This window comes from Sciurus carolinensis, chromosome 6, assembly GCF_902686445.1.
Source record: "Sciurus carolinensis chromosome 6, mSciCar1.2, whole genome shotgun sequence".
Classification (NCBI taxonomy): Eukaryota; Metazoa; Chordata; class Mammalia; order Rodentia; family Sciuridae; genus Sciurus; species Sciurus carolinensis.
Genome location: NC_062218.1, coordinates 126,403,462 through 126,419,761, shown reverse-complemented (window position 1 = coordinate 126,419,761; position 16,300 = coordinate 126,403,462). Strand labels below are relative to the sequence as shown.

Genomic DNA, 16,300 nt, shown 5'->3' with positions numbered 1-16,300 from the left:
TGAGGGTCCTAGAATGGAGAACTTTTGCTTGTGTACTATGCATTTTGTAATACTGGGATCTTAATTGTTTATTTTGATGATATGCATAGTTATTTTGTAATTGGGAAGTTAGGTCTTAAAAAGAAAAAAAAAAAAGCATAAAAAGCGTTTCATGTTTCTAACATATTCTCTTAGAACTTAAAGTAAGTGATAAGGACATTTGAGCAGAAGAGTTGATCACCGCCCAGTCATGTCAAGGAACGTACCTTAGGTAGACATATTACTATCACTACTAAGCAATAATCTCAGGAATTTTGGTTGGATGCCCCTGATGCTTAGATGGAAAAGTACCTCCTTTTCAGTGAAAATGATCAGAACAGTCAGATCTAGTTCGATTCTCATTCCCTTAAGCTTACTGATGGGGGTGGCAGAGACCTGTCCTAATTGGATAACTGTTTGAAGCCATTCACCCTTTCAGTAGACATGAATCCTCTGCCCTCAACTGTTCTTTCTGCCCCTGTGCAACTTTACCTTAATCCAGACCAGTTTAGAGGGAGTGGGCTGGCCTCTCTGGAGCCCTGTTGCCTTCCATTCCAATTTGGGGACCATGCCCCAGTAGGAGTGGCCAGCCAGGCTGCATGCCAGCTGCCCACAGGCAGAGGCTCACAAAAGGCTGCAGTCACCCTTCACACCTGGTTCAGCCAGGCCCCCACCTGGTGCTGAGACAAGAGACTTGATTCCAGCCTTTGTCACTTGCTGTGGCTTCTTCTGTCTTGGCTGCATATCCTTTTGTGGATTTAGGTCAGTGATGGTGCTGGAACTGCAATGCTTCATGCAAAGGAAGCCTTGATTGAGAACCCCTATTTCTACCTCCCAGTAATTTAGCCCATTTGCCTCTTCGCTGTGATATGTTGATAAAATTGCCCAGGCAATCAACATTACCTAGTTACTCTGTCCATGAAGACAATTGCTTCTGATGAAGTAGTGCCTATATTCTTAAAAAATGAAATAGCAAATAGCAGTGTCCCTTGGCTTCTGCCAACAGAGCCAACTGAGGGTTGGCTAGCAATTTTATTCTCCTTGCTGGTTAACTACCCCTTTGCTGCTCCTTCCTAAAATGACCCTCCCTTCTGTCCTCAGGAGCTATCTGTGTGCTGCCAAAAGTGCTTCCAGAAGCCTACCACAGAGCAATCTTTTCCTGAGACTCTGAGTAACAGTGCATGGACACTGTGGCTGGAATTGTATATGCCAGCTGGTTACAACAGAAGAGATGATTTACGGTAACACATAAAGCTCCAACATAGAATACTTTTCTCTCTTTTTTTTTTTCATAACTTGGTAGGGGATGTCTAAGTCAGAAAGGCAAGAATTACAAATAAGATTGCTGGGATTATTGAAATTGTGAAAGGGGTCTGGTGGTTGGGAACCTTACCCTGTACCCATGGTTAACGTGAAGTAGTCTAGTTGTGTCAGGTCCTCTGAATACAGGGTGCCACATGAATGCCCCATGTGTGGTTCTCTTGTACCTTCTCTGAGTTGCCCTGATGTGAGCAGGAAAAGGAATTTTTAAGGAAAACAGTGTAATCAGACCTAAGATGGAAGATCCATTTGAGACTGGGTCATTCTTTTGTGAGGTCATCTTTGAAGATAGAGACTCTGTGTTCTGAATTTATCTCAACCTGTAGAAATCTACTCTCAAAAATTAAATTTCTCCAAGAAAATCAAGGCACCCACCCAGTCCATAAACTATTTTGTCTACCAAATATTTGAAACCAGGATCTCTGTTAACAGATGGTGAGAAAACTGCACTTCTGTCTGACTCCAAAATTATCTCTGATTCATATTAAAACAATAAAACTATATTTGGGGGTGGGGAAATATGAGCAAATGCACAAACCTTGTAAGCTACCAAAACAGCATACGTTTCCTGTCAACCCAATTCACTAATTCAACAGAACAGACTCACTGACAACATGAGCACTACATCTCTATCTAAACAAACATAGAAATTATAGATTATACACTCTGGAAAAGTCATTAAGAAGCATCTGCTTTCTGTATTTAAGCAGAAGAATATGGTTTCCAGAAACAAAATAAATTATAATCTGTGTTTCGCTGAATTAGACAATTGTTGCTAGAGTTAAGAGGAAATAAGTCCCTTGTGTTTGTGGACACCTGACCAAGTTCAGTATTGGGACTGTTCCCTTTTGTGGGATGGGGGCCCAATACAGGTAAATGAGGCACACGGCTAGGTCCTGCCAGGAGGAAAGAGATGAGACCATTACAGGGCTTTCGGTATTGAGAAAACACCAGCATTTCTCATTTGACTTTTAAGATTCTATCTACCCTTAAGTGATGCTGGTCACTTGGCATGAAAGTACACTGTCCTGCAGTGTTATGAGATCCAGTGTGGTGTAGGGGGAGGAATGGTGAGTTTGCATTGAAGTCCTGGATCTCCCTCTGGGCAGCCATGTGACCCTAGGCAAGTCCCTTACAAAGCTCTGGGCCAAGGTTTTCTCATCGGTAATGGAGTACCTTGTCTTTCATGACTTGGAAATTCCATTAGAATCTCTGACAAAGTGCCTTTTAGACTGAGAACTAGTATATGAAGGGAAGGAATTTAGGGCTTTGATGGCAAGAAATGAGAAGCTAACTGGAAAAAGCTTCATTCTGAATCCCCATCCCCCATCCAAAGGGATCAAAGAGCTTCAGCAAATTATGTTTAGCGAGGTCTTCATGGCTCTCCTCATCTTTTTCAAGTATGCACTTTAGTTCTCTAGACTGAGACAGGGAACTTGACCTCAGGTTCATGATTAAGAGCTTGCTAAGCACGTGCCAGGAATGTGGCATCACTCTAAGAGGAAAAAGAGAGAAGAGAAGAGGCTCTTGCCTGAGAAGAGCTTACAAAGCACAGAGGCACAAGAGGGAAGGAGAGTGGAATATGGAACTGGGAGAAGTGGGCTGGGCTTTGGTTCCCAATGACTGTAGCCAGTGGGCCTTCGCCATTCCAGGTGCTAAGAAATCAAGAATGACAAGGAAACAAAGAGCAGAATAGTACTGATAGGAAATAGTGCTAATAGTACTAATAGTAATAGGAAAAAGCACCAGCAGAAAGGTAGTTTCCATTCCACCTCTACCACATTCTGGAGGAAATCACCCTTTCTCTCTGGACTTCGATTTCCATGTGGGCCAAACAAGGTCACTTTTTAGCTCCCCGTTCTCCTTTTTTCTTTTTGCTGGGGATCAACCCAAGGCTTTGCACATCCCAGCCATGTGCTCTACCACTGACCCACAGGCCCGCCCCTCCACCACCTGTTCTGTTTCTCAGACTCCTTGGATGGAGCTGGTCACAGGCCTGAAGTGAATTCTGCCTTACCCAAGCCACAAGTCTCCAAGAGCAGGACCACTGTGTGCCAAGACCAGCAAGGAGATCATGGGTCCCTCCCAGGGCAGGGAGGTCATGCAGTACCTGGTGTGGCTGTTGGATGACAGGCTCTCCCACGGCTGCACGCTACAGCCGGCCACGGCAAAGGCTCCCCCACAGCTGCCGTCCAGCTTCATGAGCAGGGCCTTGGCAGCATTCTCGGCTGTCTTCCTGCAGTCGTGGGCTCGTTTGAGCATCTGAGTGATGTTTTCATCCCCTGACTGGTCACCTACATCACAGAGAACCAAGTGGATTAATCAAGGTGGGCATGGATCAGGGAAGTCTGGAAGCAAGTCTGCATAACCACGTCCCAGTAACTCAGCAGAGGTGGTACAACAGGGAGCAAACGGCAGTAGTCCACCAGTGAGGAGACCTGCGCTCTGGGCCTGGCTCTGTCCCTCCGAAGCTGTGTTTGGGAAGGCATTTTTCTGCTCTGGGCTCCACTATCTTTGTGGATGAATGTCATCTCCAAGGTCAGTTTCTACCTCTCACATGCTGACTTTCTAATCACCCAAGGTCCTAGCTTCTCCTCCCACTCAGGCATGAGGCCACTGTACATGGGCTCTTTGTGAATGACAGCAGGGAGAAACTGAGGCAAAACTGCCATAGCGCTACGTGTTGACAACTTCAGATTTATGTAGGGGCAAGAGAGACCAAGCTAATGGTTCAAATGAGAACTTTAGATTTTCCGTACTAATGCTATCCCTAACCTAACTTAGTAATAAAGAGACCCACTCAAATGCCTCCAGGATCCAAGAGTCTGGGCTGGAGCAGAAAACTGGGGCCTGATGGGCATCAGCACATAGTCAGGCAGTGATGTCACTACCCAGAATGTTCACATTTTTCTTATGTTTTAAGCACTGTGCTGGAAAAAGACAAAACTTTGAGGCATTAAAAAGATCAGTGGTTGCTAAGGGTTGGAAGAGTGAAGGTGAGAAGAAAGGAAGGAATTGGTAGGGCACAGTGGAATTTTAGGGCCATGAAACTACTCTTTGTGGTATTACAATTATGGACGCATTTTATTACACATTTGTCCAGACCCATAGAAGGCAGATCACCAAGAGTGAACCCTAATGTAAATTTCAGATTTTGGATGATAATGATGAGTCAACTTAGATTCATCAAGTGGGACATCTTTGTACCTTCCTCTCAATTTTGCTGTGAACCTAAAACTTCCCTAAAAAATAAAGTCTTTCAAAAAAAAAAAAAAAATGCCAGCCAAAAAAGTCACTGGTTGGCTACCTATATAACTTCGATCCATGCTCTACCAAGTATTTTCAAATGAAACCTTTAAATTTTGCATGTTGAGCCTTACAGAATGATAAATGTGGAACTGGGTGAAGTGGGCAGGGGTGGCAGAGGTACAATCAGCTTCTCACCCTTTGAAGTCACTGCTAAGGCCAAAAGAAACCCCTCTAGCTTCCCAGGGCACAGTTTGAAAACCACTGGTCTAAATCATCTAGAATGAACGTAATGAATGCTTGTGAAATCAACAAGAAGCAAAGAAAACCACCCCAATAACTGATACTGTGGGTAAATGTCACAGATCAGCTCTTGCTTAGATGGCTTGGCAGGGCACAGTGACAGATCAGTGCCATTGTTAGCAGGATGGAGTGAGATTTAATGGGGTGGCTGCTTAAAATGAAGGCACCCTTAGTACTATGGAGAGAGGTGAGGAAGTGGGAGAATCCTGCGACTACAGCTTCCTGGACTTCAATCCCACAACCTGTATGCCCTTTTTCTTTTCACAAAGGTACTTTACAGACATCTGACTATTTGAATTTGGTTCTGAAGTAGGCCTGATATTAGTGATAGGTGCATCTTATAAATACATAGATGAGCCACCCAGTATTAGGTAAATATCAGGCATTTTAAAATTGATTTTAAATCTTTTAAATGCAGATTTATTGAAGCTGTTTCAGCTTCAAGTGACTACACTGAGTAGGCACAAGCCTAATAAAGGTGTCTTTAAAGGATGGAACAGGTTAAAACATTGCTCTGAAACAAACTAGAAGATGGTTGATTTGTTTTCTTTTTAATTGATCGTTTTTCTTAACTAAAACACACGCACGCGCGCGTGCGTGCACACACACACACACACACACACACACACACAAAACTGATGGCAGGCCAAGATCATTTTAGGATCAATTTCATATGATGAATAAAGTTTTATGGTTCAACTAAAGGACTCTAAGAAAAGAGGTTTCTAATGGAAATGTTGGCAGAGTTTCTACTTCTAGGCTGGGATGGTAATATTATTAACAAAAAAAAAGAAAGAAAGAAAGAAAAAAAATTCAGAGGGAGGAGTCAAGGATGGCCATCCATATAAATGAAGGCCTGCTCCCTTGTTGAATAACTTAGATATGAAGCAGGAAATTAATGCCCAGCATGTTTCCCTTCCTCCAGATTTGATTCAGATTCCTGTGTATGTCATAACCAAAGGAGGAAAAACACGTTGAGTATTCACTTCAAAAGTTAGACCCCAGGCAGGCAAAGGACCTGGCGAGGACAGTGGGGGCCTCCTTTGTAAGGGGGATCTTGAAAGGACAAGCCCTAATGGAAGCACACAGTCCTTGAAGGGCTGTGGGCCCCTGAGCTCACAGCTCCAAGCCAGTCTGTGACAGATGACCTGGTCATGACATATGGGGATGTCTAGCCTGCCCACACAACCCACCCATGGCTCAGGAGCGACCTGGTCACTTTGTGGACTTGCCATTGCCTTTTCAAAGACCTGTTAGCAAGGTCACATCCGGGTCCCAGTTCTGCATGGAGGGGTGGGAGCCCTGTCCCTTGGTCTCTCTTCTCTAGCACTATATCCACTGTGGTCCTCCTCACCCCAGAGCAGGCCTCAGAGCCACCATCGATGGCCAAGTCTAGCAAATGCTGTTGAGCCTAGGACGCTACAATTGCATGGTTTGCAATTATGTACTCCTACAAATCAGGCCAACAGGAACCTGCATCCTGGGATGGGGGCAAGAAGAGGTGTTAGGGAAGTAAGAGGGTCGGCACACATCCGCACTCCTACTCAGACTAGGCTCAGAGTGTGCATTCTGCAAAGCTGGTGAAAGCAGGTGTGAAACTACTTCCTCTGCACTCATAAGATACCCGGAGAAAAGGTAAACCCATGCTCCGAAACCACTAGAAGAAACATTTTTGGGGATCGAACAGAACCAATAAAAGCAGTAAGACAAGACAAGGGCCATGGGCAGCAGAGGGACCCTCAACAAGCAACACCACAGTGTGTCCGTGTGTTGGTCTCTTTAATCACTAGTGTGGGCCTCTGGCTCCATCTGGTCCTACCGTCAGCCCAGGAGAATATGTTTCCTAAGAGGGCTTGTTTGTTTTAACTTGTCTGTAATTCTGTTTCCACTCCAGTTCTTGCTGCATTCAACATAAACAATTTACCCACTCAGTCATGAGGAAAAACGAAAAACACACTTGACAAGCGAGTTTTGTGTTGCTGGGAGATGACTCAGTGCCAGCAGCTGAGAAGGGGGTGGATGAGCATGAGAGGCTGGGAGAGAATACAGGGAAGAGGGCCTGAGGGACTCGGGATACTTACCGGGGGAGGAGCCCACACCGGCTGCTCGGAACTGCCCCAGGATGAGGCTCTGCTCACTCTCTGCCAGTGCCAGGAGGAGTTCATAGGCTTCTATGCACTGCTCACTGAAATGGAAGCACATGATGTCCTTAGCTCTGGTGGGGAACAGGGAGCACATTCAATGACAGCTCCATTTTCAGGATCTGCCTCGGCATCACCATCCTCATGAGTGAGGAGACCACTCAGATATGTTCCATGGACACAGACAGTGGTTTGCTCTGTATTGCTGCCCTATTTTAATTTTTCAACTATGTTCTAGAAAAATACAAGAGAAGCAAATGGTAGGAGAGGCAATTTGGTTGTCCCACTGATGATCAGCTAAGAGGGACATGTGATACACCTGTGGGAATCAGCCTCTAAGGTGGTCCCCTACTGAGCCCCACATCCTGGCATTCATACCCTGGTGCTGTTCCCTTCCATATTGTACCAGGTTGGTCTGTGCGACTTTATAGAAGGTAGAAGAAATGATGTCATTCCCAAGATTATGTTCTTAAAAACACGGTGACTTCCATCTTGGCTCCTCTCTCCCACTTCCTTTTTTCTCTCAGATCATCCTCTCCAGAGGAGGTAGCTGCCATGTCCTAAGTGCTCTCAAGCAGCATTCTGGAGAGACCCATATAGTAAGGAACTAAGGCTTCCAGCTAAGAGCCAAGGACAAATTGAGGATGAGAGCTATGTGAGGGAGCCTTCCCAGAAGCAGAACTGAGGCCCCGGTTAAGGTCTCAGAAGATGCAGTGTAGGCTGACAGCCTGACCAGAACCTCCTGAGAGACCCTGGGCTAGAACCACTTAACTAAGCCACTCCAGGATTCCTGACCCTCAAGACTGTGACATGATAATTAGCCATGTGACAATTGATAGCTAATACAAACCCCCCTAAGAAGCTGATTTTGACCTAGACCTGCAGTATTTAGTATCCATGAGCTACATGTAACTGCTACATTTTTGAAGTTGAATGAAAAGATAAATTCAGTCCCTTCACTGCAGTGGCCACTTTCAATAGACACACATGGCTTATGGTTACTATACTGTTCAGCACAGAGGGAGAACAAACCTTTCCATTGAAACAGAAAGTTCTATTAGATGCTTATAAAAAAGGCTCACAAAACACTCTGAGGCTTTCACAAGATCTCTCACAGAGTTGGAGTCTGGCTTTCTAAGAGAAGGAAAAACAGTCACTCTTTTTTGTGCCCACCATTTAGTAGATCAAAGAACAGTCCCTTTCCCTTAGCCTGAGACACATGGGGACCCACATGCAGACAGGAGGCTGTGCATGTGTACAATATGGACAAGAAGGCCCCCAGTAGCAAGATCTCCTCCTTAAGCAAATAACTGATTAGTTTCCCTAAGCTGAGCAGAGGAAATGTAGCTTTAGTCAACAAGTAGTTAAGAGGCCATCTGTTTTTACTTTCATCATTCTTTACTAACAATTAAGAAAAAGGGCCAAACACTAGCTTGAGGTGCTGGCAGTTCCTCTCCCATGCAGGGCAGTCTATATTTCAGGACAGAGGTGCTGTCTCTTCACCTATGAGGATGTGCTAATGTGAGGGAAGTTCCTTCTAATCGAAGGCAGACTGTAGGCAGGAACAGCTCGTGCTGAGTTGTTACAGGAGGGTGTGGTGACCCATGCCTGTAATCCCAGGGACTTGGGAGGCTGAGGCAGGAGGATTGCAAGTTCAAGGTCAGCCTCACAACTTAGCAAGATCCTCAGCAATTAAGTGAGACCCTGTCTCAAAATAAAATAAAATAAAAGGGCTAGGGATGTAGCTTAGTGATGGAGTACTCCTGGGTTCCATCCCAAGTGCCATAAAACAAAACAAAATTTAAAAACCCTGTGACAAACTGAGGAAACAGATTTACAAAAATGTACAATATACATGAATATGAATAAAGACCAGGAAGAACAAGTCAATATGTAATGCAAAAACTGATATTGTGAGTGATATTACTCGAATGAATGATACGTAGGTTGGATATGCTGGTAGAAGCATACCTGCTTACTAATACCATATTCATTACCCTATTGTCTTAATTGCTCAGAGGTGATAACTGCTTTTCAATGTATCATGCTAATATTTGCTGGTTCAACCCCCTAGTTAGTTATATCTTCTTAAAGCTAGGCTTCTACTTTTTTGCAGAAGGTTACTATGGATGCATCTCTAAATTGAGAAATAACACCAGAAATACCACCACGTCTTCCCGCTTCCTGCTTCCCCACCTGTACTGCAAGGCCAGCCTCAGCGCTGTGGCGTTGGACTCGTACTTCCCCACCAGCATGCTCATCCTCTCCGCGTTGCTTTTGCATTCCTCCAGGGTTATGGTCAGGAGGTCATTCTGGGATTTGAGGTGTTCAATTCGACTACAAAACAAAGAAAAATCACTTTCACGTTGGAATTGTGATTAATTTGCCAATATTCTAGTTGTCTCATTTATATGCAGGTCAGAAACGAGTGAGATTTGTTTTATCAAATGTAATAGACACAAAATAATCAAGGAAATGACTCCAAATAAAAGACCCACTAAATTCTGTGTGAATTAAAAATAAAAATCAAGTCCCTGGTTATTTCCCACACTGCTGTGCTCCTCATGGGCTCTGGGGAGTCTAAGGAAGGCAATAGATGTGTGACCTCAAGCCATCACCACAGCAGTTGGTATGCTTTGGCATCACCCTGCACAAGACGAGTGAACTGCACTCTTGGTTACTATTTACTGAGTCTTTGTTCAGTTATAGTCCCAGTGACTTGTTGAATTATGTATTATTATCCCCATTTCTCTGATGAGGAGATGGAGGCACAGAAAGATTAATCACCCTCCCCTGGGATTTGAACAGATTCTGTGCTCTCAAGCACACATTATACAGTAGAAGCAAAAGACGAACTCAGTGAGTGAACAAGAATCTGCCCCTGAGGGTCCCTAGCTAGGAAATGAACCAGAACTATGGATGCTCTCAGCACCAAATCTTATGGAGACATTGGGTTTCACACCCACAAAATGCAGGTGACTCTTGCAGTGTTTAACAGTGTGGAAGCCATTGGCTTCCAGGATAAATCTTAGAATCACAGATCTGAGAGCAGAATATGGGGACACATGCCCACATACGAGACGACTGGTGAGCACATAAGTAAGACCACTGTTGGGCTCTGGTAACTCCAAGGTCAATTCAAGGTAAGGTGTTACAAGAACAAACTCTTCTACCCTGTTCATGTTAAGACTTCTTGAAACAGTCCCCGCTCTCTTGTTTACGACTCCACTGCACATTCAGTCCCTGCTAATTAGATGAAGCCATTTAGCCAGCCCACAGAGTTCCATGTGGCCAAGCCCCAAATGCTCCTTCTCAGAATGCCTTTCTCACTGAGGTCATGGCGCCTCTGTTGGTTTCTTCCCGCCTCAGAGGCCATTTCTTAGTCTCCTTATTCCCTAGAAAAGCTGTGAGGGTTGGCGCTTCCTCAGGGCTTAGTCAGGGCTCTCTCCTTTCTTAACACTTTCACCTCGGGTGATTTTTATTTAGTCCTTGACTTTAAGAGGCATTTATGTTCCCAAGGTTCCCAAACTTCTCTAGCCCAAACTCCCAGAGTATCAATCCCACATATCCAGCTGCCTCCCACATTTCCATGTGGGTGTCACATGCCACCTCCAATTTAATATTCCAACAGCGAATTCTTGCATTTTCCCTAAACTTTGTCTCCACTCCCATCTTCATCTCAGTAAATGCTGCCACCATCCACCCAATAGTACAAGCTAGACACTCGAGTATCTTGGAGACCATCATTTCTCTTATACCCAGACCTAATCCAGCTGGGGTTTCCATGGACTTTATACATCCTGAGCCCAGCAACCACTGAAGACACCCTGGTCCAGGGCCATCATCTCTTTACGTCCATTCTTCCCCAACCTTTCCATTCTTCACTTCTGAATGATCTTTCAGAATGTAAATCTACAACCTTCAGCAACACATAGAAAAAGTTGTAAAATTTGTCAGTGGCCTCAAAATCTATATTCAAGGCAGTCCCTGCTTCGTGGCCACCCTTATCTCACTCAGTTCCTCCTTCTTCTCACCCTTGTTCAGTTCCACTGGTCTTTGGTCCTTCAAGCCAATTTCTTTCCAGTCTTGAGGTTGTTCAATTGGCCCATAAGAATCTTCATGGTTTGTTATATGGCCGTTCCTTTTTCCCTATAATCTCAAAATAAACCTTCCCCTCTTCAGAGACATATACCAAAAATCTACCCTGCACTTGCTTAGCATACAGGAGGCCTTGGGGTCAACCCCAGCATTGAAAAAAAAAAAAAAAATCTTCTGCCAGTGTCCTATTTATGTCCATTGAGGAACTTTCTTATTTAACTGTTTGCTTTTTGTCCATCTCTCCTAAAAGAATGTAAACTCCATGAGAGCAAGGACCTTTTCTATTTTGCTTTCTTTGCATGCCAAATAGCCAGGACACAGTAGCTACATAACATAGATGTGCTTAATGATGAAATACACATTTGAGTAGGCATTCCCCTCTCCCCAGAGAAACCACCAAGTTGAAGGCTAGCATTTTTTTTAGAGTCGCAGACGTTCAACTTTGAGAAAGGTTAATAGCAGACACTAGGACATTTGGGTAGGTTATTTCTAAGAACTTCCAGGTTCCAGATGCAACTACCATCACAGAGAGGACAAAAGAGGTGAGTTCACAGGGCAGGGGTTGGAATTCTCTCTCAGTTATTCAATAGCTCTGGGCTTAAGGCACGTCACTCAATTTCCAATTGCAAAGCCTTTGTTTTCTGATTTGCAAAATGAGACCACCTTATACTCACAAGTTGAAGACTAGGTAGTAGTTTGTGAGAGCCCAAGTTGTTAAATAACACAATAATGTGAGCTACACCTATCAAATATTCCTTCATTCTTTGGCCTCTCCTGGGTACACATAATTGAAGAGAAAGGAACATCCCCCAAGTTCAGCTACAGAACAGGCTTATTAAATCCCAGAGTCAGTAGAGAACAGATTCTCACTAAAATAAGCACCCCCCCCCCAAGGCATCTGACTTCATTACATTGCAAAGGGCACATCTGATTTAATCTTTAAGCATTCCCAGGCCACTGATACTGAGAAGACTGCTTCTGCCGTACTGCTATGAGGTAATCATCAGGCTTGTCACTGTTAAGTATTTAGGATTTAATAAGGAAACCATTTAATTTCCAGATTTAAAATGACCTAGATTGCCACATTTCCTTAGTTCTCAAGAACTATATTAAACAGCTTCAATTCAGGAAGGACTAATATGATATTTAATTTATTCAGGTTTGCCATACACAAGAGGAATGGAATGAAGCAATGGTGGAGGGGAAACAGCATCCGCATTTCTTCATGGTTAGCTCATTAGCTTCCAAATTCTTGCTGTGCTCTCCCACTAAGGACTGGTAGGTCAAGGCAGCCACACCACGCTTGGATGTGGTTCAACCGTCTGTCCTGACACCACAGAAAAAGGCCACGTTGGAGTGGTCACCACAGTATTGCCCTGGTCCTTCTCCTTTGCGTTTCTGCACTGACACAGCCTTTGCCAAGAAGCAGGAGAGCAAACTCAAACTGCCTCTGTCATGGGAACTGGGAAGAATCCATGAAACTGGGCACATGGTAGATTTATTCTAAGGCAGTTAGGATAAGATATAGGGACCCAGGCAAACACCATAAATAAAATTAGTCAATACTCGGGAAGAGCGGGAAAAGTTAGACGCGGGTGCTTAGCTGAGGCCTGGAACATCTCTGCCAGACTGCCTGTGCTGTTTCCTGGAAGCTCCAGGCGCCCCTGGGACGCTGACTCAACATTCCAGGACTTCCCTCCATGGCTCTGTGCAGCAAGGGCCTGCATGCTTGGCAGCCATCTGTGACCTACTTGCCACTCTCTATGGACTGCTCCCAGGACTTACTATGTAATTTGCAAGGTCCAGGGTAAAATGAATAAACAGAGCCCCTTGTTCATAAATTATTAAGAATTTAAAACGGTGACTTGTAAAGCAAGTGTGGAGTTTTTCTAAGCACGAGGTCCTGTGGGAATGTAAATCACACTCCATGAGGTGGCCCTGACTGCCTCAGGCAAGTCTCCAGTGACCCAGATGGTGGAAACCCCCATCTCACCAGCTTGACAGCCTCACTCCATGCCACAATGCAGAATCTAACTTGAATGAACCTTTGGAAAAGAGGGGAAGGACCAGTTCTTGCCCCCACAAATATGTAGGACTGCTCCTTACCTATTCAACCGTTCTGTTTCCACCTCAAACTCTCTAATCTTGCTTTCAGAGATGGCAGATCCATGTGAGTACAGCGTCTGGAAAATCTCTTGGATGTTGGAGCAGTCCTGAAGTGAGTGGGCCAGGTGTTCCGCCACACTGCTCGATACCTGTACGAATGAGGATTAATCCCCTCTGGAGAGTGTCAGTTCAGGGATGTTGGTCCCCAGGCTTACTGCATGCACAACAATTTACAGTTATGATTCCTTGAGAATCTGGCACCAAGAAATGATTACCCTGATGTATTTTAATTTTTATATTACAATTCTAACATAAAAAGCTAACTAGTACAAAAGCAGTACATAAAACACAAAATACAATTACATCTCTTCAAGCACCTGCCTCTGGGCAGCAAGGATGGGGGAACATGTCTCCTTAGGGCCCCTAAAATTTTGGATAAAATTTGAACACAGTCTAGGCAATCCTTCCCTTTTCTTGAACAACCTGCTGTTCCAGGCCACTGCTGATGGTTACTGTGGCCTAAGAGAGAGACTGACTTCTTTATTTTCACGACATGGTTTTCTCACGGAGTCTGAATACATACAATTTTGTTGTGGGGGCAAGGGACAAGGGATGTGCCAAGTATTGGACCCAGGGTCTTGTTGGTTCTGCAATGAAGTTATGTACCCAGTTCTACACATTTTTAGCTTAGTGAAAAATTCCAAATTAGGGTCTTACAAGTCCTTTCCAGGCTCTCCCTGCCCCTGAGGATCAAACAGGCGACTCTCCCAGCCTTGTGCCCAATCTTGTAAGATACCCCTTAGGGAACTAAAACTACTCTCTGGTCACCATGGCTCAGCTCATACACCCCAGGGGGCTTGCAGCCCCACAAGTGAAGCTCTGGTGCTCTCCCTGGCAGGCTCTGGTCTAGCACGGGCTGCACTTCAAAGGCGGCTTCATCTTCACTGGAGAGCACGTTCCCTTCAAGAGAGATGTGCGAAAGGCACAGTTCTTTCGGAGTTTCATGACCCCTTGGTCTCTGGGGGACAGGGAGATGTAAAACAGATACTTCAAGACTTTCATTGACATCACCAGGAACTAGACCCAAATGTTTTCTTTCTAAATGGTTTCAAGCAGGGGAAAAAAAATCTCCCTTAAAAGCTGAAGAAGTAATTCACCATGTGGAAATCACTATACATTTTAATTTGACCCTGTGGAAAGAAATCAGGTATGATTTATTATTATCATTAAGCTGCTTATTGAAAGCAAACTTCGGAGGTTCAGCCATCCAGGAACCATTGTCTATGTGGCTCTTGGAGCCTGCTCGCCTTGCTTCTCACCCACACTCACCCCTATGCTGCTGATTTCCGAACCCAGGACTGGCCGATCTGATGACGAGGACTCAGATCTTGTCTTTGACAGCTTCACCCTCTCAGCGATCTTACAGAAGAAAACATTCATCAGAAAAGGGCACACCACTCCTCAATCCACTGTCGCGGTCATGTTTACACAGGGGCATGGTTTAACTACGTCAATTAAACTGATAATCAATGTCATAAAAGTAACTCCCTTGCCCGATTCGTCTACGATCAACTTAACCCAGGTGGCTCAACCTCAGCACTGCTGATATATTGGGTTGGATAATTCTTTGTTAGGGCTGCAGGGTTGGTGGTGCTGGTGGGGTGGGAATGTTCTGTGCATTGTAGGATATTTAGCAGCATCTCTGGCCTCTAGCCACAAGATGCCAGTAGCACTCCAGCTGTGACCATCCAAAATGTCCCCTGGGGACAAAATCACTTCCGTTTTGCCCAACTTGCTAAACGTGAGGGTCAATGTTACCAGGGAGATTAAGGGGGCTACCAGGCAAGAGGACATGCATCCTTTGAATAGTCTTTCCGAAGTGGACTCAACATAGGAGCTGGGGGGCTGTGGCAGAAGACAAGTGGGGCACCTTCTCCAACTGCCTGCCCATTGTGATCCCTTTTCTTTCTTTTCTTTTGCTGTTGAAGCTGGTGGTCTGTGAGTGGGAAGATCATTAGCTCATTACTGAGGGTCCCTGCTGGGCTGAACCTTAGTCCTTGGGAGTAACTGTCCCTCCACTGTGCAATATTGTAGCACTTGACAAAACATCTCACTGTCTGCAATGACTTGTCAGCTGTGACATTCTCCAGCCGGCTGATTAATGAGAGCTGGCGTCCAGGTTGTAGCCGAAAGAGAATTAAAACTATTAGCAGGTTATCTCTCCCTACAGCTCCGTGTGGGAGGCCTGTGCATCGTCCCAGGGGAAGCCCATGGGCAAGCTGAGCTAAGGGGAAGCCTGCACGGTGGCACTTGGCGGGGGCTGGGACTTTTAGATAAGGGCAGGTGTTCCCACCACCAGTCTGCCCCAGAGCTCACCTTGGCGATTGGAATGTCATTGCTGCTGCTGCTGGTGCTCAGCTCTCCAGTGCTGGGGTTAATTGGGCGGTTGGCAGAAGTGAGGCGGCCAGGACTGGAGGGACCCGCGGCCTGAACGCTCTGCAGTCTGGTTTGAAGCTCTCGAACCTGAAACCAAAATTACTTTAGACAGGGTTGGCAGTTTCCCTGGTCAAAGAATACAGGAGCCAGATGGGTCGATGGCGAGGCTTTCCTTTACATTAAGGGATCAGCTTCACTGTAACACTAAATCAGCTGAGCTCACCTAAGTCACTGTTATCCTTAACTGAACCTGCCACTGACAGTCATCTGTTCTTCACAAGCCTGAAGCAACTATGTTATCTACCATGCTGGAAGCTTCTAACAGTGCCCAGCTTTAAGGCATATTCATTCATGCAGAGACTCAAGTGCCTGAAGCTGTGCTGGGCACTGCAGAGAGAAGACTTGGGATCAAATCTCTACTGTCATGGAACTCAGAGCCCAGAGGAGGAGAGAGACAAATAATCTCAGCACAAGTGCAACTGAGTGCTAGAAACACTGAGCTTAAGAGTTACAGGCAACAGGAAAGGGGGAGAGAGCAACTCTACCTGATGTCACCCAGAGAGTGTTACGCAGCAGGTTTGAGGAGAGTCTCACAGGAGGCATCAGTGCAGCGAGGGGTGAGGGCAGCACAG

The 16,300-nt window shown here is 45.2% G+C and overlaps 1 protein-coding gene across 3 annotated transcripts in view; it reads right to left on the bottom strand.

Moving 5' to 3' along the window:
* The window catches only part of Mcc (MCC regulator of WNT signaling pathway), a 463,169-nt gene that overhangs the window by 38,128 nt on the left and 408,741 nt on the right, over positions 1–16,300 (bottom strand). For all 3 annotated transcript variants that reach the window (XM_047556679.1, XM_047556680.1, XM_047556681.1), the window contains 6 exons: positions 15,609–15,755; positions 14,562–14,651; positions 13,233–13,381; positions 9,225–9,365; positions 6,969–7,072; positions 3,449–3,632 (listed from right to left, as the gene is read on the bottom strand). In XM_047556679.1, the coding sequence (XP_047412635.1) occupies positions 3,449–3,632; positions 6,969–7,072; positions 9,225–9,365; positions 13,233–13,381; positions 14,562–14,651; positions 15,609–15,755 (815 nt within the window). The remainder of the gene's footprint in view (positions 1–3,448; positions 3,633–6,968; positions 7,073–9,224; positions 9,366–13,232; positions 13,382–14,561; positions 14,652–15,608; positions 15,756–16,300) is intronic.